Genomic DNA, 25,266 nt, shown 5'->3' on the forward strand with positions numbered 1-25,266 from the left:
TTGGGAGATATGGAGGTGTGGGGCGCTCACCTGGTGTGTAGCTGTGTCTTTGCTGTGTAACATGGAGAGGGTGTCTGGCACTGTCTGTGGGTTTGCTGGGCTGGTTCTCTGTCGTGTGAGTCAGAGGCTCCACCCAGCGTTACAGCTTCAGGCACACTTTGAGTGACAGATGTAGCCAAATATATAAGAGATTATTATGAGAAAATATATATATATAGAGTTTTTATGTAAGTGAACATTGGTCAAGTGTGAAGTGCAAATAGTTCAGGAAATAACTTTAAAAATGGTGTGATTGTGTATTGTGGGATATAGAAAAATCTGATAGAGTCAAGGTTCTGTTAGTGGTACTGAGGTGTAATCGACACCTCATGTAAGTGGTCAGAAGGTCTGTGGTTGGTCCCTCCATGTCCAATAACTGGTAGTATGTTATCAGCCATATGAGGCAATATTGGTATCTATTCTAGTATATAATAGTCTTCTTCATAATTATAGTACATTAGCCTCAATATCTATTATGATTCGCTCAAACCGGCTACCTCATATGGTTCATTAAAGTCCTCCGTTTACCGGTCGGTTCATGTTGAATATAATGTTATTGGTTCTGTATATTACTTATTGCATCACATCATGCTCCTGTTACGTTGTTATGGCATATCAGATCAGTTTGATGATGTAGTGATAGCATATGTAAAGTATTTCTCAATCTGATCGATAGATGTCGATAAAGGTGATGTAGGTTAGAGAAGGGGGGTTTCAAAAATGGTGGTTCAGGCAAAAATGGGATGGGGAGGCTTTTACAAAAAAACAGTATAATTGTTTTCTTCATTGAGTCCTGCTGGGACCATAGAGCCCATTAGGAAGATCAACCGGGTTTCTTGTTTAAGAAGTTCCCTGTCCCAATCCCCTCTTCTTATATTCATGGTGATTTTGGTCATCCCAAATGCTTTCAAGCCATTGGGGACACCATGATGGAACTTGAGAAAATGCCTTGCCACTGGGGTCAGGGTTTTAAAATTGGCTTTGTCCCTTGTGGCATTTCTGATGTTTAACAGATGTTCAGAGAGCCTCTTCTTGAATGGTCTGCGGGTCTTTCCGATATAATGCTTCCCGCAGGGAAATCGTTCTGAAGTATGACCAGCTTAACACCATGCTTTTACCACTTTCAGACTGCACTCTGGACCCAGGTTATTGCCGTGTCCTTGTGTCTCCAACCCAGGTCGAGGTGCGGGGTGAAAGCACCACTGTGGAAATTCCCGGGTTGAGTAACACTGCATTTAAACCCTGGTCTTGACCAGGGTTGAATTACGGCTGGAGTGCAGCCCACGGTTGGGGTGCAGTCTGAAAGCTCCCTACCCAGGTTAGGGTCATCAAACGCAGCTATTGGATGATTCCTCTGTCTCCTTTCATGAGGTCAGTGGCCAGAGCCTTGAAAAACAAGCAGCACACTGCAGAGTAGACGTCTGAGGCAGCATTCTGGCAGTAGCACAGTCATGTCCTCAGTTTGGTCAGATGAGGAGGTGAGGGGATTGCTGAGTATAAGGGGAGACAAAGAAATGCGCAGATATGACAGGAACAGTAAAAGATGCTGTGGTTTACAAAAACATAGCTAAAAGAGAGGCTCTCCCCCTGCGCAAATATAGGCATTGCTCAGTTTTCCTCTCAGCCCTCACTTTTGTTTCCTTTGTGACGTCATGTTTGTGAGCCTGAAAAAAGTTCACTTTTAATGACACCAATAGGTTTTGCTGTGCTGACCCGGGTCCAGTGTACAGGCGGCCAACCAGGGAATAACCCGGATTGAAGTGCAGTGTGAAAGATGTCAAAAAGGAGTCTGACCCAGGTCACAACAGGGATGGACTCGTGTTCAAAATACAGGGTTGGACCCGGATTTTGCGGTCTGAAAGCAGGATTAGAGATGTTACTTTTACAATCTACCTGAAATCCTTTTTTAAAAGTAGGCAAATATGACTTAACCCCTTCAGTGGTGTTTTTTTTTATTTATTTTTTTAGGGAGCACTCCCCACAGGGCAAGTTTTTTTGGGGGAGCGTTCCCTAACCCCCCCCCCCACACACACTGCGTTTCCTGGTGCTGGGCAGCGCCACGGGCGTGACGCGGGCAAGGTCACACTGCACACAGCCGGGGGAAGGTGGCAGGGACAGGCAGCAGGAGCCGGGTAATGGCTGAAGCTGAGCGCAGCGCTGATTAGGGATGGCCATCGACCATCTATGATTCAAAATTATCGATGGTTCATGGCCGATGTCGAATACTTTTGCCATCGATGGGGGAGAACCAGATGGTTTCCCTCCATCGATGGAACAGCAAAACTATGTCTTTCTTTTTTTTCTTTTTCAAAGTACCGGGACGGAGCATAGCATCACCCACAGGCCAATCAATCAAACTTAATGGCTGACCATCGCTATGTAAAAATATCGATGGTCAGCCATTGCATAGTTTAGCACTATCGATGGCCAGTTGCAGAATTGCCATAGATGGCAATTGCAACGATGGCCATCCCTAGCGCTGATCTCAGCGGCGCTGCCCAGCAGGAGGGAGCAAGGCAGTGGCACTGCCAGAGAATTTTCCGGGTTTGCCAGTCTGGGCACTGGAGCATAACCCGGAAAATTCTCTGGAGTACCAGTGAAGGGGTTAAAGCCACCATTATGAGATGGGCCAACACTCATACACTATGAGCAACTACTTTGCACTCATGCACCATGGAAAAATGTGCCAGTTAGGGGCCCATTTATCATCGGAATATTACCGCCCAGGATCTCATTGTAAAATGCGATCATATCGGGCAAATGTATCAAGTTTAAGGAGCGCAGGGACAGGGCTCCGATAAGAGCCCGTCCCTGCGAAGCCCTAACCCAGAAGCCGGGGAGTCAGCGCATGCGCGGTTATGCGCTGACCCCCGCCGAACCCTCTTACCACACTGCCCTGCTCGGGCAGTGCGATGTGTAGCCATAGGCTACAATGGGCTATCGCCATATCAGAATGGCGATAGCCCAGAGGTGCGATGCCTGCTGCCCAACATAGAAACCTATGGGGGATGCGGCCGGCGGCGCTGCAGCATACCTCCCAACAGTCCCTATTTTAGCGGGACAGTCCCGATTATTAGGGCCTGTCCCGCTGTCCCACCCGCGGTCGGCAGTGTCCCGCGGTGAGGGGGGGCTGTTGGGAGTCCCCCCTGTCGGCTGCTAAGCAGCGGGGAATAAACGCTGTGCGCATGAGCACAGCGTCTATTCCCGCAGCCAGGGGGCTGGGGGCATGGCTAGAGGCTCACAGAGCCTCTAGGTCATGCCCCCATAGCGGCAAAATGGGTGCGTGGCCCCGCGGGGGAGCCGCGAGTATAGACCACGCCCCTAAAGTAGGCCACGCCTAACGAAATTTCCGGCATCAGCAGTGTCCCGGGTGTCCCAGTATCCCCGGGTGACCTGTTTCTCAGGCAAAGGATTGTATGTGAGTCTATTATACAAATGGCTGTAGTGAGGATGTGTAAATAACTGGGGGCCAGATTCTCTAAGCTTCAAAAGTGATAAAATGGAGAGTGTTAAACAGCCAGCCAATCAGCTCCTACCTGCCATGTCACAGACTGTTTGAAAAATGTCAGGCAGGAGCTGATTGGCTGGCTGTATATAACTCTCCATTTTATAAATTTTGAAGCTTAGAGAATCTGGCCCCCAGTTATTTACACATCCTCACTACAGCCATTTGTATAATAGACTCACATACAGTCCTTTGCCTGAGAAACAGGTCCTTAATGAGAAGTGCACAGTAATGTGTAACTACAGTAGCTGGCATGCAGGCAGTTAACTGCCTCTGGCAAGGTTGCTCAGTGAGGTGTGGCTTTCTCTGTGACCTGACATCCTGCTCCAGAGAGCTGCAGAAAAGTTACTCACTGGAGTTGGGACGGGTGGGTGCGTTGCTTGAACATGGCTGACACAAACATTTCCTCCAAGTCGTTCTCCAAATGCCAAAGCTGCGTAGAATTCTCATCCGTGGCACAGGCAGATGACCAGATAGTGACCAAAACCTGTAAAAGTCACTCCCTGGCAGAATTGCCATCAGTGACACTCCTGGCTGCTAATGGCTCAGCAGCTGGGGACAAAACACCCACAGAAGATACCGAGACCGACGCAATCCTGTGTGATTTCTGCTTGGAGGAGAAGGCGAAAGCTGTGAAAACGTGTCTTACCTGCATGGTCAATTACTGCAGCACACACCTCAGACCCCACTTAGATAATCCCAAACTGCACTCTCACCAACTGGTGCAGCCTGGGGATGATATAGACCTGGGAATTTGCAGCACTCATAACAAACCCCTGGAGTGGTTCTGTAAGGTGGATCAGATGTGTGTCTGTGAGGAGTGCACAGAGGAGAGCCACAAAGATCATCACCCCATCTCTTGTGCTGAGGCACGGAAGCAGTTGGAGGTAAATATTGTTTTCCTTTACAATAAACCCCATTAGTTTGCACTTTATCTACCTTCAGTTTGTGTCTTTATTCACTCTTCCCTTTATTTATAACATTTTCAAGAAACTGTCTGGGCTTCCTGCATTTGCTAAATTGTTTTACAACAAAGAATGCGTTTATTTAAAAAAAAGAAAATAAATAGTTTGTTTAACAGGTAGTTACTAATGTTCCCGTTATACATGCGGAAATGCTAGCAATAAAAGCTGTCCCTGGGAGTGACTTCTCTGGCATATTGGAGGAGTTTTTCACATTTATGAAAGACTGCTCTGGAGAATATGACACTGCGCATGCATCAGGGCTAATTCAGATGTGGTTGGAGTTGCTACTTCAGCGATAGCTCTGTATGGTAACGTAGTAGGAGGAGTCTATTACATGTAGACGCTTAAGCCTTGTACACACGGCAGCGATGTTTGCTGAAATCACTGGCAATATGGTCGCTGGCGACCATATTGCCAGTGATTGGAGTGTGCCCCGGCGATAAATCGCCGGGTGCGCGCTCCTGTTTTCAGCCCCGTTCCAATCGCTGGTCGCAGGAGCTTGCTCCTGCGACCAGCGGATTACCTCTGTGGCTCCCCCCGGCATAGGTTTCTTTTCATCAGCGACCTTCTCTGGTCGCTGATGAAAAGGAGAGACTAAGCAATATATTGCTCAGCAATATATTGCTGAGCAATATATCTCCCCGTGTGTACGCACCAATACACCTGCAGTAGTGATCCAACGTGTATCCTAGGACCGGAACACCACCGGACAATTGCGGCACCTATGGTGATGACAAGCCACCATTGCAAAGGCCAGGAAATTTCTGTTCAATCCCTAGACTCTTGCCTCACCCTAAACAGTGGTGACACACTCCATTTGGCCATTGCAGCCCCTCCCCAAAATGTCAGTTTCTGCTGCCAGCCGATGGCTGCTATAGAGAAATCAGAAGATACATAGGTCTAAAGCTGTTTTAACGCCCTGAAGATGGGGATCTAAAGTAATTTGTGCATTCTGACGCAGATTTCTGTGAAATTTGGCTATTACTGCATAACAAACAAAACTTGACAAATTAGCCCACCTATATTATATTAGTCACAGGAAACAGCGAGATTGTTCATTTCATGTGTCAATTTGTATATTTGACTGTCTTTGTTATATAAAATAGGTGAAGTACAGTATACAAAAGTTGACCAAAAAGTAAAGTATGAAACTCAACTAATCAGTTCAAAAGCATCTTATTAATAGTACAGGCTGAGGCCTGATCACTGACACTTCACGTTCATATACTTTTATATAAGAAAAGGGTTTGTAGATACTTGCACAATGAGCTTGACCCACAGTCAAAATCTCCACCCTGCATGACATTTACATCTCTTATACGGAAACACTCTCTGCATGTGTGTGTAGAGTGAGGTGGTACACCCCTATTCCACACTTGGTACAGGCACTCCTATCTGCCCAGTTAGGGTGTCGGGATTCTCTACGCTGGGATTTAGTCCATCTGGATATTAATCTGATCAGGGGAAGCGACCAATGCGATATTAGTGTTGTAGTTACTGCTAAGCCACAAGCAAATCTCAGGTGCTACTGTATAACGCACAGCATATTGGCCCAAAATCCCTTTTGTGTATTTGTGCATCTTCCTAAATTATCATGTTTTCCAAATCTGTAATTTTATTATATGTTATATAACAGTATCTAGCTGTATCAATAACAGTACATTTCTTTTGAATACTTGCTAGTTTTTGTTTTATGTAATTAAAATGTTCCTAATATTATGGATGCCTGGGCAGTTCCCAAGAAAGGATTTCAGTGTGTACAACGCCCTGACATGTAGATGCTTGCTTAAACAGCAATGTCACATATCTTCCTAGTTCGTAAAGACACACACACAGGCATCCAAATGCAGTGTCCGGCTGATCTACAGAGATACATTTATATAGCCATTATATTTGTTTTACTGCTAGTGTCAGTTAACTATTTTGATACTTATATGAACTATTTCGGTACTTATATGTTAGTTGGGCGCCCACTATAGTTAGTACGCTCATACCCCCACTATCCATGTCAGCATGGAGTTGATTTTATATAGTGTGGCGAGCGCAGCGAGCCACCGGGCCGAAGCATGGTGAGCGGATGCGGAAAACTAGGCAAATAGCTTAGTGGGCGCCAACACATAAGTACCGCTATTTCTGTAGCAAATGATTTTAAGCACCTACAATTAACTGTAAGCTAATATAAGCATCCTGTTTATGTAATTGTGCAAACTAGCCTTACCTGTTTTCTGTGAGGTCACTGGGGAGCCTTGGATAAAGTACCAAACAACCAGCTCCTATAATTTTACAAATACAGGCTGGAAGGGGATGTAGTCAGGATGCCGGTGTTGGTACACCAGAATCCCAGCTACCGCCGGATGACCGGCGGTGACATTCTGACATCAACCGGGGATGCTAAATGGAAAGTATGCATTCAGTGCGGGTGCCGGACGGGTTCCCAACAGTCGGGATCCCGACAGTCGTTTACCCGACGTCCCGACAGTCGTTTACCCGACGTCGGGATCCCGACTGTCAAAACGCCGACGGCCACCCGCTATTTTCCCTCGTGGGGGTCCACGACCCCCATAGAGGGAGAATAGAATAGGTGGCTCGCGTAGCGAGCCACCGTGCCCGCAGCGAGCCTTTTTTTGCGCTCGCCATGCTGTCTGACTCCAGGCAGTCGGGATCCCGACTGTCGGAGTCCCATACCACACCCTCCAGCGCTAGCGTGCAAGGGGCAGAAGGGGTAGTTAATTTTTCACTGAGGAGGGAGGGATAGGGTTAGATGACGGGGTGTGGGGTATAGGACTAGGTACCAACGTTAAGGGTTAGGGCAGGGTTGCCTACTTTAAAGTCTCCTCTCTGAACACGCTACGCTGACTATGTTATAGTCGTGGGAACAGTACACCGGCTTTGACAGGGACGCTCACGCGACTACAGGGACACTGCGCTAACCCAATTCTGAAAGGGTTACGCTAACTACGTAACTGGCGCCGTGAAACGACACAAGTACCGAAGCGTGTATTAGGTAGCCCGACATTTTGCGGCAGGTCTCCTCTTTCTCAAGGTGTGAATATATCTCTATATAGAAATAGAGCAAAGCCAGCACTCCGTAATTAAGAGGTTTACTTGCCCAGGTGCCTTCCTAGGTATATATAAAGTATACCTGTTGCATATGAGGTGTAGATGGCGGCACTCACAGGATTTGTAGAAAAATTCACACCAGACTGTGGATCTCGATGGTTCAATGATCCATCGAGATCCACAGTCTGGTGTGAATTTTTCTACATCCTGTGAGTGCTGCCATCTACAATATATATATATATATATATATATATATTTGGCAGGTCTGCTCGGCACTCTGGCTTGTTCATTCAGCTTGGATGGTGCCCGGTTCTTCCAAACGGAATATGTATAGCAAACGGCAATCACCGGCACTCATCAGAGATAATAGCAGTCAATATGAAATAAATGAGCCCAATACTGTGGGTGCTTAGCCAATAATAGATATATCCATATCTATATATACAGAGGATATCGATCAGGCGGCACTCCCGGATTTTTTGGTGAAAACAAAAGTGGTTTTATTCTTCCAACATGTTTCGGGCTATTGTTCCAACATGTTCCCTGAGGACGGGCAATAGCCCGAAACATGTTGGAAGAATAAAACCACTTTTGTTTTCACCAAAAAATCCTGGAGTGCCGCCTGATCGATATCCTCTGCATACAGGGACCTGCGGGTCCAGAAAGGAAGGCACCGGGTAATTATTGCCAGTGTTTTACTGTGGAGTGCCGGGCGACACTGGATATATATCAGCCCAGGTGGACCGGCACTCCACTTAGTAATTATAACAATCCCGGTGCCTTCCCAGTTAGTAGTATATACATATCCTGGAGGTTCGGCACTCCATTTAAAAGGATCATGCTGGACACCGCAGTAATTTCAATGTTTCAATCTATTATGATTTTTTTCGTATCCTGATGAAAATCATAGTAGATCTAAACATTGATATTACTGTGGTGTACAGCATGAGCGTCAAATTGAGTGCCGCACCTCCTGTGTGTGTGTGTGTGTGTGTGTGTGTGTGTGTGTGTGTGTGTGTGTGTATATATATATATATATATATATATATATATATATTGTATCTCTCATACATTTTGTATTTTTTGTCTTGTACTGTATGTCTGTCTTGTTTTAAAGTTTTAACTGATTTTCCTTTGGATAATGAATCCATAGTACTGCGCTTCTGGATTTAGAACATGAGTGCACCTTTGCTAATGGACTTACAGAACAGTGCAAAAAGTTTTGTTGTTTGCAGAGTAAAATTTTCCAAGCATAAAAGGGGCACATTTTTCCAAGCATTACCATTTACTTATTTTCATATTGTCAATAGGATAAAAGTGGTATTTCATGCCCTACCATCCACTAGGGCATGGAGGCAGAATAAAATAGTTTGGCGAGTGTAGAGAGGCAACGTGCCTGAAGCATGGCAAGCGCAGCGAGCCATGCAAGGGGACGCATTGATATGTTTCAGTGTCCATATCGACTGTGTCAACATTCTGGTCAAAAAAAGTGAAAAACCCCATGTCGACCTTTTGACTGTCCTTCCACATGTGGACCTTAGCTTGTGTTGACCTAATGACTCTGTCGACCTAACCCCACTTCGACTTTCATACATGTCGATCAGTGGTGTCGACCTAATGCTTGTCGAACTAGTTCTTGTCTATCCAATGATCCATACCATTGAATGTGGCACAGTAGTGACAGGTTGTTTACATTTTGCTAAAACAGCCTAGCATGATAACTAGATGTATACATAGCCCAACATTGGATGGGACCTGACAGGGGAGCCGAAAAGTGAGCAAGTACACGGGCAGCTACGGAGCAATGGGCTGGCCATCGCTAAACGACATCCCCCATTTGTCCTGCATTTAAGGACAAAGGAAGAATGTTTTGAGTAGAGAGGGTCTGGACTGCACATCTTAGCTACTTATAGGGGGATGTGCTACCTGGCGGAGACTTAGTACTACAAAACAGAAACGAGAGCAGGTGCACTATGCAGCCATAACAATTTGAATAAACCTAATAATTATACATCTTATATGAGGTTTTGGCATAAACTTGGACAATATTATGAGCCTGCCCTTGTCAAGGTAACCTCGTGCAGGTCCCTATCATTATAGGGATATTGGAGGATGTTGCTGACAACCTGTGGGAGCACGCATCATCAGTAACATAGTGAGTACACACTGGATGATGTGCCTAATATGGCACTCCGATCCATCACACCATTGTACCCAGTTTTAAACCTGATGGTTGTTGATTCTCTGTAGCTCTGTAGTATTGTAGCTCACATTAAAACATCAGTGAGTAACTGATAATGTCTCTAATGACTCCAGGCAGAAGTACGAGAAACAGTCACCGACTACGACTTGAAACTGAAGTGTGCAGAGAGCGCTATTGTGAAATTGGAAGCAAACACAGCATCTATACAGGTAGAGTAACCATACTTACATAGGACTTATCAGGCAGTAATATGATATATGTAAATACAAATGGATTCCCCCCTCCCTCCACTAATTCTTCCATTGCTGGCATGGGAGAGGGGTTAGTATTATGTCAGGTAAACTACCAGTATTTTTGGGCATTTGGGAAACATGAGAGCATCTGGAGGAAACACAAAAATACAAGAAAAACTACATAATCGTTGGTTATGGCCAAAGTTGGGTTATAGATTTGGGAGGCTCTAAAGGGCAACATTTGAGACACCTGGATAGAGTCCTTTGGTACGTGAAAAGGGGCGTGGTCACATAACATCCAATTTCATGTCACACAGGGTATGCGTCCATTGGTTGCCCCTGCCTCACACATAGCATTTAAAAGCATTCCCTCTCTGACCTTCCTGTTCACAAATAAACACATATGCAGAGTCACACACCTGTACACACACACACATACTGTCACACACTCAGGTATACAAATACATCTTCTATTTACCCGGCTTCAGGGCGGTATTCAATGCCGGATTCCGACTGTTGGAACAACCTCCAGTGTAATCATAACAGAATTTATACAGGTGTTCCCATCCTAACTGATAGAACATAATTTACTTTTCCGCCCTTACCTTTACCAACTTCCTATATCTATCTAGGGGGGTATCCAGGTTTTTTAGGATTTCTTTTTTATTTTATACATTTTTTCCTGATATTTCTCCAATATTTTTGTCTAAACTCTATACTATTACAGTAGGTCTCCCATTCAGGAAAATGTTTCAGTAAATATTTTATGGAGATCATGTTTCAGAGGTCATTTTAAATTCTTAAGAGTTATGCAAGGATATGGCTCTGGACATGATTGGGAATTGGACTCATGACCTCAATGCTATGAGGCTATAATGATAAAGATCCTACCTTCAGATATATTTGTGTCACCTTAAGATAAATTTAAGTGTCACATTAAACATATCTGGCCAGAGACTGACCATACCAAATATTGATTATTATTTAATTTATTAAAACCTAATTATATAGCACCAGCACATTCTATCATGCTATACAACTGGAACAATGCAATAATAACACATGACTGGGTAATAATAAAGACTGAGGGGGGTATTCAATCATGTCCAGATTTTTTGGGTACCCGAAGAAATCGGACATATCAATTTGATGCAGACGTTTCGGCTGGCTTTTCTGCCGTTACATAGTCGTCCGCAGAAAAGTAAAAAATGGCTGCACTTTCCACTAAAACATGTGGATCTGTGAGCAGATTTTTTGGACTGTCGGAAAATTTGGCACAGATTAAATACCCCCCCGGAGAGGTATGAGGGTCCAGCTTGAAAGCTTACTAGCTATACGGAAATATATATTTGAGACATGAGGGTGAATGCTACTTATAGCAAATTCTTTCAGCCAGATTTCAAAGGTTCTTATTCGCTCTATAATGCAATCGCACTGTCAGAGCTGGTTAAGGCCCCCCTCTATTGTATTCCTGTAAAATACATTTTTTACAGACAAGCTAAATTCTAGTTACCCCCCCTGGGATTCACTGACATTGATCACAGTTATGCGTACAAGCTGCAGCAAGGGAACCACACATGCAAGTAGCTGTATCTAATGCAAAGGGAGCAGAAGAAAGAGCAGTATGGGGTGGGGGTTAGGAGATAATGGGTAGGATGGCTTCTAGATGTTTTGTGGGTGACGATGGAATTTTTATAAGCTTGCCTGAAAAGGTGCATGGGAGGGCATTCCAAAGAGGAATTGCAGTCTGAAAGTGGCCCTGTAACCATGAGCAGGGCAGGAAATGTTCATGGATGACAGACATAGATTTTGCAGAGTGTGGGGGTCAAGCTGCTAGATATTTTATGAGGTGAAAACTGTTTGATACTTTATGAATAAAAGACAATAATACTTGCATAAACCATCACACACTTGTGGTTGACAACCAATGTTTCAAAAACCCCCAATATTTCTGTCAGAATTCTGTTGCTGAAGCCAAGCGGGCCACAGATGTTCAATTTGAGGAACTTCTTGAGGCGGTCAGGAAGTCAAAGTCCAGTGTGCAAGAGTTCCTGGAACAGCGGGAGCGAGCGGCTCTTAACCAATCAATAGGGATTAAGACCCACCTGGAACAAAAATGCAATGAAATAAAGAAGATTAAAGCCAAGGTGGAGAGAATCGCAAAGCACAAGAGCGAATTCTGTTTCTTTCAGGTATGAGATGCTGGGAGATGAAGACCTTTGCTGATTTCAATGTTCTTGTATGTATGCATGTGCCTTTGTCACCATTTTAGAGTTGTGAGCTTTAACTATGTCCATAGTTTGCACAAAAAGTCCAAAGGTTTTATGGTGCCATTGTTAGAAGTGCAGCTTTTATTTTGTGGAAAACAATGTGTACTTACCAATAACTGAGAGTGCTGTTGTAAAATCACACGGGATCTGCACACTCTGATTCCAAGTCAATATGCGTTCAAGAACTACGAACTGGCCCAGACCTGGCACCTCTCAATTGTATACACCGCCAATGCTCTCAGAATGACAGAATAGTGACATTCATGAGACACTTTCTGTAATACTAAACTAGTATAAAAGATAATCACATAAATAAGGATTATTACCCTAATTCTTAACTTCTATACAAAAAGAGTACATTACTTTGGGCAGTATTCAATGAGAAAAGTTCTCCGTGTTTTGTGGAGAATTTGTGCTTTGTTCGCCTTGGACGGAGCATTTTGCTCTCCAAAAGCGAGCAACCCTATTCAATGTGAAATATTCTCCGTCTTTTTAAGTGATTTTCTCCGTCTCTCTCCGTGTAGCAATTCTCCATCTTTTGATGGAGAGCTGGAATGTGAACTTTTGAACGTAAAGGTTTTTTTTTTAAATTTTGGTGTAAAAAAATCAGGTTTTTTTTCCTGTGAAGGGGCATGTTATTTTTATTCATGTGCTTATAGCACATTAATATATATTTAATTTAAAAAAAAATATTTTTTTAAATTTTTTTTTTTTATTTTTTTTTTACACAGTGCAGCCAGCAGGGGGCCCGAGCGCTCGAGCCGCTCATTAGATATTCATATATTCACTGCACCCGAACGTAACTATGCACGAACGGTGCAGTGAATACTGGGTCCCCCGCTGGCTATAGGGGGGTGCAGCCTGGGTCCTGGAGAGCCCCCCTCCCCTCCACAGTCCTCTGGAGCAGCCAGGGAGACTTTAATCTCTCTGGCTGCTTCCGGCTCCCTGAAAGCTCCCTGCTCCCTGCAGGGGTTAAGACTCGCCGCGAGTGGCGGCGAGTCTTAACCACATTGAATAGAGGGAGCAGGAGTGGCAGCGAGCCCTCCGGAACACGGAGAGTGCATGGAGAGCGAAATAAAACGCTCTCCATGCACGGAGAACTTTTTCATTGAATACTGCCGTTAGAATCTATAATTATTTTACTATGAGATGTACATATGTTGCAGAATACATTTTTATAACATAAAAAAACTTGCAGAATAAATCTTGAAGTTCTGCACTTGAGGTACTGAATGTCAATCCACATACCGTATAAAGCACATTGCTTGTAAACCCCGCTACCCGTCTTTAACCATACTCATTCCAGTTACAAATGTGTAAGTCTATTTATTTTGGGTGAAATGGTGACAAAAGGTCTAATTTGTTTTTCACAGATTTTAATAATTTGTGAAGAATTACCTTACATAAAACAGGACATACCTGTACCTTGAATAACCGGGAAACTTTTGTGTAACCATGCTACAAAAGGTTTTTTATAAAAAAGTGTAATACAGATGAGTTTGTCCACAGTGTTAAAGCATTGTAAAAAAGAAAGCAATTAAAAATGTACATATTTCTCTATATCACACTGATTATGAAACAGCTGGTAATGAAATCTAATTAAGGACGGGGCAATATTGAGTTCCCCCCTTTTTTTTTTTATACTGTTCTTCACAACCAATTCATGAAAGCCATTGATTGTATGTAATTTCCACAGGAATATTCTGATTTTAAAAAGGCGACTGCTGATGACAGCCTCCCTAGTGTTTACATCGGCCTTATAGACAAGCTGTCTGGGATCAGAAAGGTGGTGACAGACTCCACTACAAAAGTTATTCAATTGCTACAAACCTCATACACTGATAAACTTCAGGAATTTGCAAAGGAAGGTGAGTTTACAGACCTGTTATGTGTTTGTATTACTGTATACAGCTTCTCTTCTCAAAGTGATGTAAACAACAATATATTTGGTTATGCTGTGCACACACTCTTTAATTCAGGTTCATTTTCAATTCGATTTGGACTATATAGTCCAGATCGAATTGAAAATGACCCTGAATCGAACAGTGTTTAGCTGCATAAGATGCATATTTGATCCCGATGTGCGGCATTGGGATCGGAAGCAGAAATAGGCTTGCCTGGCAAGACTATTTCTGCTTCGATCTAGCAGATACAATGCAGTCCCACGCTGCTCAATGCAGCATCCCCCCTACCTCCCCACATGTGCACACCATCCGTCATTCCCTCACTCCTTTCTCGTTGATATTGAATCGGTATTGACGACCGTTGGCTCGAAGCATGTACACCGCATTAAAATAAAACTTGAATATATACTGTAAGTCCAAAAGACCAGGAGAGCAATCGCCACAGAGGGTTTTTGGAATCTTCTGTAGAGATGGGGCTTGTGTCATCTTTGTTAGAAACGCCAGCCCCGCCATCACGCCAGCCCCGCCAGGGGGCGCGCACGCACAAGACGCTTGCGCACCCCCTGGGCAACCGAGCCTACCTCCGGTCCCCACCCTTGCCGCCCGAGCACCCCCTAACCCTGCCCGTCTCCCTGAAGCGGAGACGGGCAGGGACACGCAGCGTCCCAGTTCAGTATAGCCCCTGTCCGCCAGCGCTTGCCAGCGGGGAGGGTCTGGCGAGCCCTGGCCAAGGATGGCAGGGGCTACATCTGTAGTTTAAAGTACATTCTAAACTAAACTATTTACAAAGAGTAAAACGTATACAAAGTATTTAGAAATGTGCCACTGCATCCATGTTTACTGTTAGCCGCACGTTTGTCCATGCATATACCTAACACGGTTCTTGGTGATCAGCACATATGGTTTGGTAGGACCAGAGCATCATTTTCACTAGCACTATATATTGCCGTCACCATAACTTTTGATACTTGCAACTTTATCTTTCTTCATAGTACAACTGCGTTAAACCTCATTTATATGTCATATACTGTAATTCCTGCATGTAAGTTACTTGTTAAATACAGCACACAGATAACTTATTCTAATCTAGTTTCTCCTTGGTACAACACAAGTCTGTTAGTTTTGTGTCATGTGAAAGCTTTGCAGAGTCACCTGAATATAGGAACACCCACATACTCTATGGCCCTTATTCAGATCTGATGGCAGAACAAATTTGCTCTCAAAATGGGCAAAACCATGTGCACTGGGGGGAGGGGTTGCATGTTCATCCAAGCAGCTCCCTCCCATATGACCGGTGGGAGCGCGCATCGTACTTTGGATAGTGCGTACACACGGTAAGATACTGTATAGTGCACTATCTAGCATGCTATTCAAATCTAGCTAGATAGTGTGCTACATTGTGCACTATATCTTTCCGTGTGTACGCACCTTAACTCTCTCTATAAGGAGGCTGATTTCACCTTAAAAGCGCCAGTGGTTTCCCAAATCCTGTTGTTAAATCTCTCTATACATGTTACATCAGCCCTATTTGCAGTGCACATGGTTTTGCCCATTTTGAGAACAAATTTGTACTGCGATCACATCTGAATAAGGGCCTATATTCATTCTCCACACCTGCCAGCTCAATATTGTGACGGGATTGAGAAGCAGAAAACTAAGTGCTACACATTTCTGAAGGCGTTTCGTCCGTCCCATAAATTTATTTTAAAATTTTTAGTATTATATGTCCTCTTAATTTAATTTTAATGTAAGATGCTTTGGACAAGGATACTATTCCCAATAGATATCCACATGGACAGTAAATCAAGCAAATGCTGGGAAAAATTTGAAAAACCCCAAAACATGTCAACGATTGTCATGTCGTCCTTTTGAACCTGTCGACCTAATGCATGTTGATGACATGGTGTCTACTATTGACTGTCGACCTAGACTTTATACAGGTAGATCTCTCATCCGGAACCTGCCATAAAGATAAGATCTGCAGCAGGTTCCGAAAATACGCACTGCAATAAACCACTTGACGTTAGCCTGCCAGTGCACTGGTTCGAGCTCCCCACTGTTTGAAAGAATAGATTGTTGCACTAGGTAAATATTTAAACTGGAGTCGCAGTGACTTTCTTTGAGGTCAGAGCACAATTGAAGGCATTCCTGATACCAAACTTCCATTTAAAAGGGACTTAGACTTTCTGCACATAGACACAAAAGCAATAGGCCTATTAAAAAGGAATATCTGAACTGCAATACAGTTGTGAATTATATACCCAAGTGCACTTACGTTTTCTTATGTGCACCTAAATTTGTAAGGGGGCACATGAATTTTGACACTTAAGATGCCAACATATGATTTAAGTTTTACATTGTGTGATGGGACAAGTAAGGAAAATTATGGGTGTTCCTTGCCAACTGCATGTTTTCCAACTGACATTAGTGCAGAAAGATTTCTTATTGTCAGTGCAATATTCTTTTTTACAAGTTAGGTGAAGGGTTGGAGATGAAGCATTTGCAGCTGCTGTCTCTGCTTTGTGAGAGGGCCACAACCTTTTCCCTATAGCAAAATTACTTTTATGCCTCTTTTTTGATGTTCTGTAGATCGTGCTTCATCCCAGTACTTTTCAATGGGTCACCTTTTACCAGGGAAGTGCATGTTCACAGATGTGATCTGAAGTGCAGGTATCATAGTTAAATTCAGATATATTACTGGGTACACATTAGACAACAATGGATACCGATACAGTGTCGTCAATAATTTCCCTGTGAACCCTTGAACAAACCATACAGTGCATACACACTGAACGATTTTACAAAGATACCACATAAGATATCCTCAGTGGCCACATCCAATAGTATGCTGTCATTGACCAGTAGCCGGTGGGAGCACACATTGGTAACAATATAGGAGATGATACTGGTTCATTCAGTCCCCAGTTTATTCACACCAGGAGCCGATGTTTAGCATATGCACATGTGCAAGGCTGCTGTGCTGACGCCTATGGCGCTATATAAGAAACCGTTAATAAATAATATAAATGTATGTGTACCTGGCAAATCTTATTGGTTAAAAAAAATGATCTTCCATAAAACTATGATCATTGGGTGTCCACAGAATAATGCACATTGTCAGTTTTGTGCCTGTATTAAAGCACTTTTAATTTGAATATCCTATTATTTTTATGTTATTCCATAAAAACAGTATAACCTGAGTGTTTATACCATTTTACAGATCATGTGGGAATAAAGACCATGGTGTCTGCAATTGTTTCAGCCAACCACAAGATCTCTGCTCCAGAGCCCTCAACCCGAGATGACTTCCTGAAGTGTGAGTGTTGTCCTCCAGTCTATATGCACATACAGCCGAAGTAGAAGACACGGTGCATGGTATAGCCCTGGTGAAGATTTGCCTTTTGCTCACCACTGGGCACAGAAACCTAGGGCCTTATTCTAGTTCTCTCTTTCTGACAAAATCCTTCTTAGATGGACAAAACCATGGCCCTTATTCACATTGACACGTTCGCATGCGAATTCGCAGGTATCACCCAACTGCTCCCATTGCGCATGTGCAGTGTACACAATGCGCATGTGCAAACTGCGAAATTCCTATTCGCAAGCAATCTTCCAAGCGGTTTCTGTCGTACGAGCGAAGGTTTAGCCAGTAGGCGTGATGTGGGCGTTTGTATGGGCGCATCCAGTATAATGAGCAAAACTGGGCGTACACGTGGGCGTTCACTTCGAGTGGTGGGTTTGCTTTCGCATGACTGCAACAGGGATTGTTCCCACACAAACTCCAAAACTTTCGCAAGCTCAAAGCAGGTTTTCAGTTTCGCACACCATACTTCTTGTGAACTGCTCATTCGTACACTTAAAACACAGTAGCGAAATGGGGAAATCAATAGCACCTGAACACCATTGTGACCAATTATTGGTTGATTGTGACAATCATTTAACTCTGCTCCACTTCAGTTTGCATCACAAAACCAAACAAGTGTTAGCAGACACATTTAAATTATTATGGTAAGGTGAATTGTAGGCCACAAATGCAAATGCACTTAACACATTTATTAATTGCCCTTATATAACATACCTTTATGTACATTTTCACTCTGCCATGTGTAGCATGTTTGCACTGTCAACATTAGTCGACATGTGTCAAATCACATATGCAACATATATATTAGGGACAGGAGCATGTTCGCACGCACACTGTGGTGCGTGTGTGTGTGAAAATGTGTTGGCGCGTGCGAGCAGTTTTAATTGCACGCAATGAAAGGCCACACCCTTTTTAGTATGGGTGCGAACGCATGAGTTCGCAAGCCCTATAGGCGTGACTCTGCAAGATGCGTACGTGCTGTTATCAAGTGTAACACTGTGTGCGTGTGTGCATGCGAACGAATGAACCTGAATAAGGGCCCATGTGCACTGCAGGTGGGCAGATGTAAAATGTGCAGAGAGAATTAGATTTGGGTGAGTTATTTTGTTTCTGTGCAGGGTAAATACTGGCTGCTTTATTTTTACACTGCAATATAGATCTCACTTTAAAGTAAAACCCCACCCAAATCTAACTCTCTCTCCACAAGTTACATCTGCCCCACCTGCAGTGCACATGGTTTTGTCCATCTAAGAAGGAATCTGTCAGAAAGAGTGAACCAAAATAACCCCCTTAATCTCAAATACTGGTAACTGAAAATGTAGGGAAAATACAGACCACACAAACCATCCCTATTTTAGTGAGACAATACGGTATACTGTATCTTTCTGTCAGGTCCTCCCAACTCTCAAAGACTTGACCTATATTTACAAAGAGGCAACCACTTCTCGATGGTATTGAGCTGAACTTTTTTTAAGGGGCACTCAGTACAGTAAGTGTAAAGGCCCTCCTACACTAATGTGATTTTGGCCGAATGAAATCACACGTTTGAAATCCCATCCGATCTGATTTAAGGTCCAGTGTGCATTGGATCAGAGTCGGAGGTTGGACCTGCTTGAACCTTGCGAGCAGGGGCCTCCTACATTTTGACTGTCTGTAAATACCCTGTTTGTTGTATCACTGTCTCCTTTGTAAAGCGCAACGGAATATGCTGCGCTATATAAGAAACTGTTAATAAATAATTAAATAAACCTTCATGCAAACCTTTTTAAAGGACCACTTGCGATCCTACCACCCAGGAAGGTCCCGGGCGGCTTAAGGTGGTCAGATGGTTATACACTGCTGCGAGAAGTCGCAATAGTGTATGGCTACCTTAAGGTATCTTGTGCTCAGGGCAGGCGACAGAGGGGGTTAAGGAGGACAAGTGTGACGGGCCCCAGAGCTTTCATTCCTGTGCACGGCCACTGCCTGTACTAGTTGGCCTGTCAGTGACCCTTGGGGGATGGCCGTCTACTGTGCACCATCTGTTTTTGGCTGAGTCTGACTGACTCACTGTGTACCACTGCCATCTACTGTGTGTGCACCCTGCCACTTGGCGCTCAGAGCCATCTACTCTGTGTGTGCGCACTGCCTGTATCCGCAGGCGCACAGGCTTACCCACCGCACCACAAGAGCTGTGGCCTCAGTCTCTGGCTCCTGTACTTTTACTGCGCGGGTCGTCTGTTCCGCACTCTGCGAAAGACCTGCCCTGCCTGATCGTAGTGCTCAGCATTCTTTTGTAAAAGTGACAGGCCAGCAGCAGCCGGAGCCAGCAGGAAGCAGCAGAAGGAGCCAAGCCAGAAGGACTGAGTACGAGAGAAGTCTGCTCCTGAAAGCAGGATCTGGAGCAGTGAAAGGTTAGAGAAGAGCGTTGTGTGGATTTGGCATTAGGAGGGGGCCCCAGAAATATCATTGTACAGGGCCCCAAGATTTCTGTTGCCGGCCCTGGTTGTACTTTACACTGAATTTGAGTGTTGCTTTAAATGTTCAACTCCAACTTGTAAGCTGCTGCTTTGGAAACATAGCCCTTGGGTGGAGAGTTTCCAAGCATTGAAGAAAGTTCAAGTGGAATATCATACCAATCCATCATCATTTAACTCATTCATATCAAAGACTGCTATATATTTCACAGAAGCTGATTGCTTGCTATGGGCAACTTCTCCACTTTCTCACTCTCCAAGGCTTGATACATCTCTTCCTTGAACTGTCCCTGGAATATTGGATCTGTTGGCAGCTAGGGCTTTACCTAAATGACCCAGTGTAATTAGCTTTGTGCGAAAGTTCTGTCTCTGCGAATGTACTCTACAGCCAGTATGTGCTGCATATTCATGGCTACTGCCCCTGATGAGCACCACTACAACCCCCAGTGCTGTTTAAGTAAGCTACTGCTTTGCAGCGTCACTTTACTGCACCGGGGGTCACACAACAGCACAGGAAGACTCATTGGCTGCTTGCACTCACCGGAGCACCGATTTCCATTCCCTGGCTGTAGGCGAGTATTATTATTATTTTTTTCACTGTGATCAGACTTCGTATCCATGCATAGCTGATCACACTGAGAAGAGCTCAGCACAGCTTTCTCTGCATACAGTAAGAGAAAGCTGCGCAGGAGGCAGGATTTACTGTAAGCACTATGCTTACGCTGTCTTGAGGAAGGGTACGTATCACAGGGCTCACTACAGGCGGTTTTTAAAAAACATTTTTTAATGTAAAATTGGAGCAGCTTATTATGAAGCGCTTTTAATACATTCAGGTGATAATAAAATAATGCAAAAATGGTGTTAAATAAAAGAACCCTTTTCCACATTATTTTATTTATCAAATCTGCCTCTTTTTAAGGCGTGACATTTTTTACAGAATCTGTAAACAAACTCTAAACTCGCTGCAGTGGAAATTCCCAAGGATACAACAATGCTGACAAGATTGCAGTGTGTAACTGTATACACCCAGCTCCGTATGTAGGTCACACTATCTTATCATTCTCTAAACTGGTAGAACGAGTGACTAGCTCAACCTTAAATGCATTTTAATGAACTTGGGTAGTATATTTCTGGTATTCTTTTTACAACCTCATAAGCCAACACTGTTGCAATTTGTGTTTGTGTAACCACTGATTAAATACTTCATATAATACACTATATCTATATCTATCTATTTGTCATGAAAGTAATGTTTATGTTCTTTATAATAGATGTCATTAGAAATAGTCATATGACAACTGTGAATAATATCTGTATAATGGGCATGTTTCTTTTACACCACAATGTGCCATTTATACATGAAATGTTGCACTTTTCTGTTTCCCAGTGAGTGTGTTTCCTTATCTTTACCGGCACCCCTCAAATTCCTTTGAGAATCAAAAGTTGTACTGCGCCTGTAAATGTTGGCCTTCTGCCACAGTGTTGACAACAGGAGGTGTGGCTTGCAGGAGCCAAACAGAGACAATGAAACTGATTTAGATCCAGACCCAAATAAAATTGGTTCTAAGACACATTGTGCATGCATCTCTGTGGTCACTAGGTTCTGATCTGCATCAGCCAGCACAGTTCCTCATAACCAAAGGGGGTTAGATGTATACAGCAGTGATAAGGGAGGAGAAGTGCCTGGTACTTTATTACCGACCAATCAGCTCCTAACTGTCCCATATTAAACCCAGCCTGTAACTTAACAGTCAGGTCGTGATTGTCCGGTGATAAAGTACCAGGCACGTTATCACTTCTCCTCCCTTATCACTGCTTCATACATCTACCCCTCAGTGTATTACAAAAATGTCCCTCAATCAGTTTTTTTTTATGTAAAACTGTTTGTTTCTTTAATTACAGATAAATCTAATGTTACTTTGGACCCAGTGACTGCTCACTGCTTTCTGAGGTTGTTGCAAAGCAATCGGAAAGTGAACAATTGTTCCCCGTGGCAACAGTCTTACCCCGACCACCCTGAACGCTTTAAGCATTGGCGCCAGGTTCTTAGTGCAGAAAGTTTTTACATGGGCCGCCATTATTTTGAGGTTGAATTCAAAGGTGAAGCCATTCATGTCGGAGTGACCTACAAATGTATCGACAGGAAGGGTTCAGAGAGCAACAGCAATATAACTGGAAATGATTTCTCATGGACCCTGAAATGGAATGGCAAGGAATTCTCAGCCTGGCACAGCGATGTTGAGACCCCATTAAAAGCAGAAAAATGTTCAAGGGTTGGTGTCTACATAGATTACCAGAGAGGTTCTGTGGCATTTTATGGGGTCAAAGACACAATGATTCTCTTGCACCGATTTGAAGGCAAATTTTCTGAACCACTTTATGCAGCCCTTTGGCTCCCCAAAAAAGAAAACTCCGTAATCATTATTGGGCCAGATGATATGTCCCAGCCAGGGACCGTTTTATCACCTGTGGACATAAAGGTGCTGACAGCTGATTCATTGGATACAGTCACATCAAATACTAAGACAGAAGTAACTGTCAGTACCACTATTAAGACCATCAAGGTGGCGACAACCAGTTCTACAATGGCCAAGCAGCCTTCTGGTATACCCTCCGATGACAAAAGTAACCACAAGAGAATCTGACCAAAGCAAAACGTAAATCGGTACTGTTTAGTATTGTAGCTAAGATATTTACTGGACCCAGCACTTTTAAAATACATTTAAATTAAAAACATGGTTTTATGCGTGACACAGCCGGGGGAAGGAGGCAGGGCCATGCAGCAGGAGCTGGGCAGTAGCTGAAGCTGAGCGCAGCACTGATCTCAGCCTGGCAGGAGGGAGCGCAGGCAGTGGTACTCCCAAGAATTTTCCAGGTTTGCTAGTCTGGGCACTGGGGCATAACCTGGAAAATTCAAGGGAGTACCAGTGAAGGGGATAAACCTGGTAAAGTGATGATAAAGTGGAAGGTGATAATGCACCAGACAATCAGCTGTGTTTGAAAAATGAAAGTTAGGAGTTGCTTTTTCATCTTCCACTTTATCACTGCTTTATCACCATTTTATCACTTTACCAGACTTATTACATCTGCCCCTCTGTTAGAATAAAGATAAACAACTTCTTGATTCAAATTAGCTGTTCAGTTAGGATAGAATTGGTTATTCATGTTTACGTGCTTTAGTTTAGTTAAAAAATAAATAAGTATATTTTGTTTGTTTGACCATTCTTTTGGATTAATGCTTAAGCTGTGTACACACGTGCGATTTTGGCTATCAATTTTGACCATACAGTATAGTCAAAATCAATAGCAAGTTTGTCAAAATCGCACTGCGTTTACCCGCATCCAATGACGTAATGATGCGCAGCCCGAATCGCACCATGTGTACACAGCTTTACACTGCCACAGCTACCAGTGATGTCAACATATGTTTATTTTGTGGGAATGTGTAGAGAAAAAAGGGTTTTGAACCTTATATTGCTAAGGTTGTTTTTATGTATGCTGTAAGTTATTGTGATGAAATATTTGAATTTTGAAATATTAAAACTAAAATTGATAAATTGCAAATTCCTCAGTTCAATTCAAGGTCAATATTTAACCATACAGTACTTTATTGGGAATTATAGTACACATTTCACATACATCCACTGGAGGCAACTATTTTGTGTCCTATGCATTGATAATATTAGAGCCTATAAAATGTCTAAAGGGGTGTACACATGGGCTGTAGCTGGGAGATTTTGACTAAGCACTTTTGCTTAATCAAAATCTCCCAGTCGCTGCTAGAGATGTCGATGGCTATCCACAGCAGCAGCAGCCCATGCGAACAGCCGGATAGACACTGCAGGTCTAGACAGAATATTCTTGCCTGTAATGTCTATTTAGCTGGGTGAGGGCGATGCTGCGGGGCCATGTATCGTTCTCTCTCGCTGTGTAGATACAGGGTGATTCAGGGACATGTTTGACAATGTAGTCAGTGGCGTAACTATAGCTCCGCAGCCCCCGCGGTGGCGGGGAGGTGCAGAGAAAGTTTGGGCGCCGGGGGTCTGCGGGGCTATAGTTACCCGCTGCTGTCTCTGCCGGTACCTGCCGGCCGTGCCCGGTGCCGTCACGGTCCCGACTCCCGTCTCTCTTAGCGCTGGCTAGTGGCTCCTGCTGCTATAATGAAAACGGACACTTAGAAAATGGCTGCCCCCATACTGCAGACAGTTTTCTGTCTGCAGTATGGGGGCAGCTATTTTCTAAGAGACTTTTCATTATAGCAGCAGGAGCCACTAGCCAGCGCTGGGAGAGACGGGAGTCGGGACCGTGACTGCACCGGGCACGGCAGGCAGGTACCGGCAGAGACAGCAGCGGGGGGCGGCGAGGGGAGGGGAGGGGGATTGTGGGCGCCCAAAAAATTTGCGGCGGGGGGGCTCAAAATTCGTAGTTACGCCTCTGAATGTAGTCAAAATCACTTAGATGAATCGCCCTGTGTGTACACGGCTTACGAACTAGTAACATTTGGGTATTGTAGCTCCATTATAAAACAGCACATCCACTCATTTCTATGTACAATATTACCTCCTCCCAGTTTTACATTTTCTTAGAACCAACCATGTCATTATAGAGGTCTATGAAGGTGTGGCAATATGGCTGATTTTCTACCAATACTCGCAGTTTGCCACCCCCTGCCACGTATCCTCTTGCAGCCATGCAAGGAGATGTGTCACAAAGACACTGGTGCTGGTGGGGAAATCATTCGATGGTCACTGACCATCGAATGATTTCTTCAGGCCACAGAAAAATAGTGGAGACTGACTTATATTTGGGGCGGCTGAGGTCATATGACGTCCGCCTCCTTCTGCCCGCAATCCCATGGGGACACCCAGCATTTTCATGGAGACGTCAATGAAACACTGGGCATTCCCATGTGCGTGACCTGTGCCCCACGACCGCACTGCTCCATGTTCCAAGAGAGCCTGCACATGTGCATAAACCATTATGCGCATGTGCAGAAAAAAAATATCGGTACTTATGTAGTATCTGGGCTGCCGATTTTTTGATTGTATGCCTTAAGTTAAGGCATACAATCAGATGCGATGCGATGCGATATCGCATCGCATCGCATACGATGCGATGCGATGCGATATCGCATCGCATCGCATACGATGCGATGCGATGCGATGCGATGACCCGATTTTTCCATAGGATTCAATGTTAAAATGGACTGAGTCCATTTTAACATGAAATTCAATGGGAAAAAGGGGTCCTTTTCATACCCCTACTAT

General features: G+C 43.9%; 1 protein-coding gene across 1 annotated transcript; it reads left to right on the plus strand.

Annotated features, from left to right (window-relative positions):
* The first annotated feature begins 3,732 nt into the window (after positions 1-3,732).
* Positions 3,733-23,546, plus strand: TRIM16 (tripartite motif containing 16). The gene is made up of 6 exons (XM_083148372.1): positions 3,733-4,431; positions 9,886-9,981; positions 11,964-12,197; positions 13,972-14,143; positions 17,400-17,495; positions 21,902-23,546. The coding sequence occupies exons 1-6, from the start codon at positions 3,931-3,933 to the stop codon at positions 22,642-22,644; spliced, it is 1,842 nt and encodes a 613-aa protein (XP_083004498.1). The 5' UTR covers positions 3,733-3,930; the 3' UTR covers positions 22,645-23,546.
* The last annotated feature ends 1,720 nt before the right edge of the window (positions 23,547-25,266 follow it).

Source organism: Crinia signifera, chromosome 6 (genome assembly GCF_055691185.1).
Source record: "Crinia signifera chromosome 6, ASM5569118v1, whole genome shotgun sequence".
NCBI classification, from domain to species: domain Eukaryota; kingdom Metazoa; phylum Chordata; class Amphibia; order Anura; family Myobatrachidae; genus Crinia; species Crinia signifera.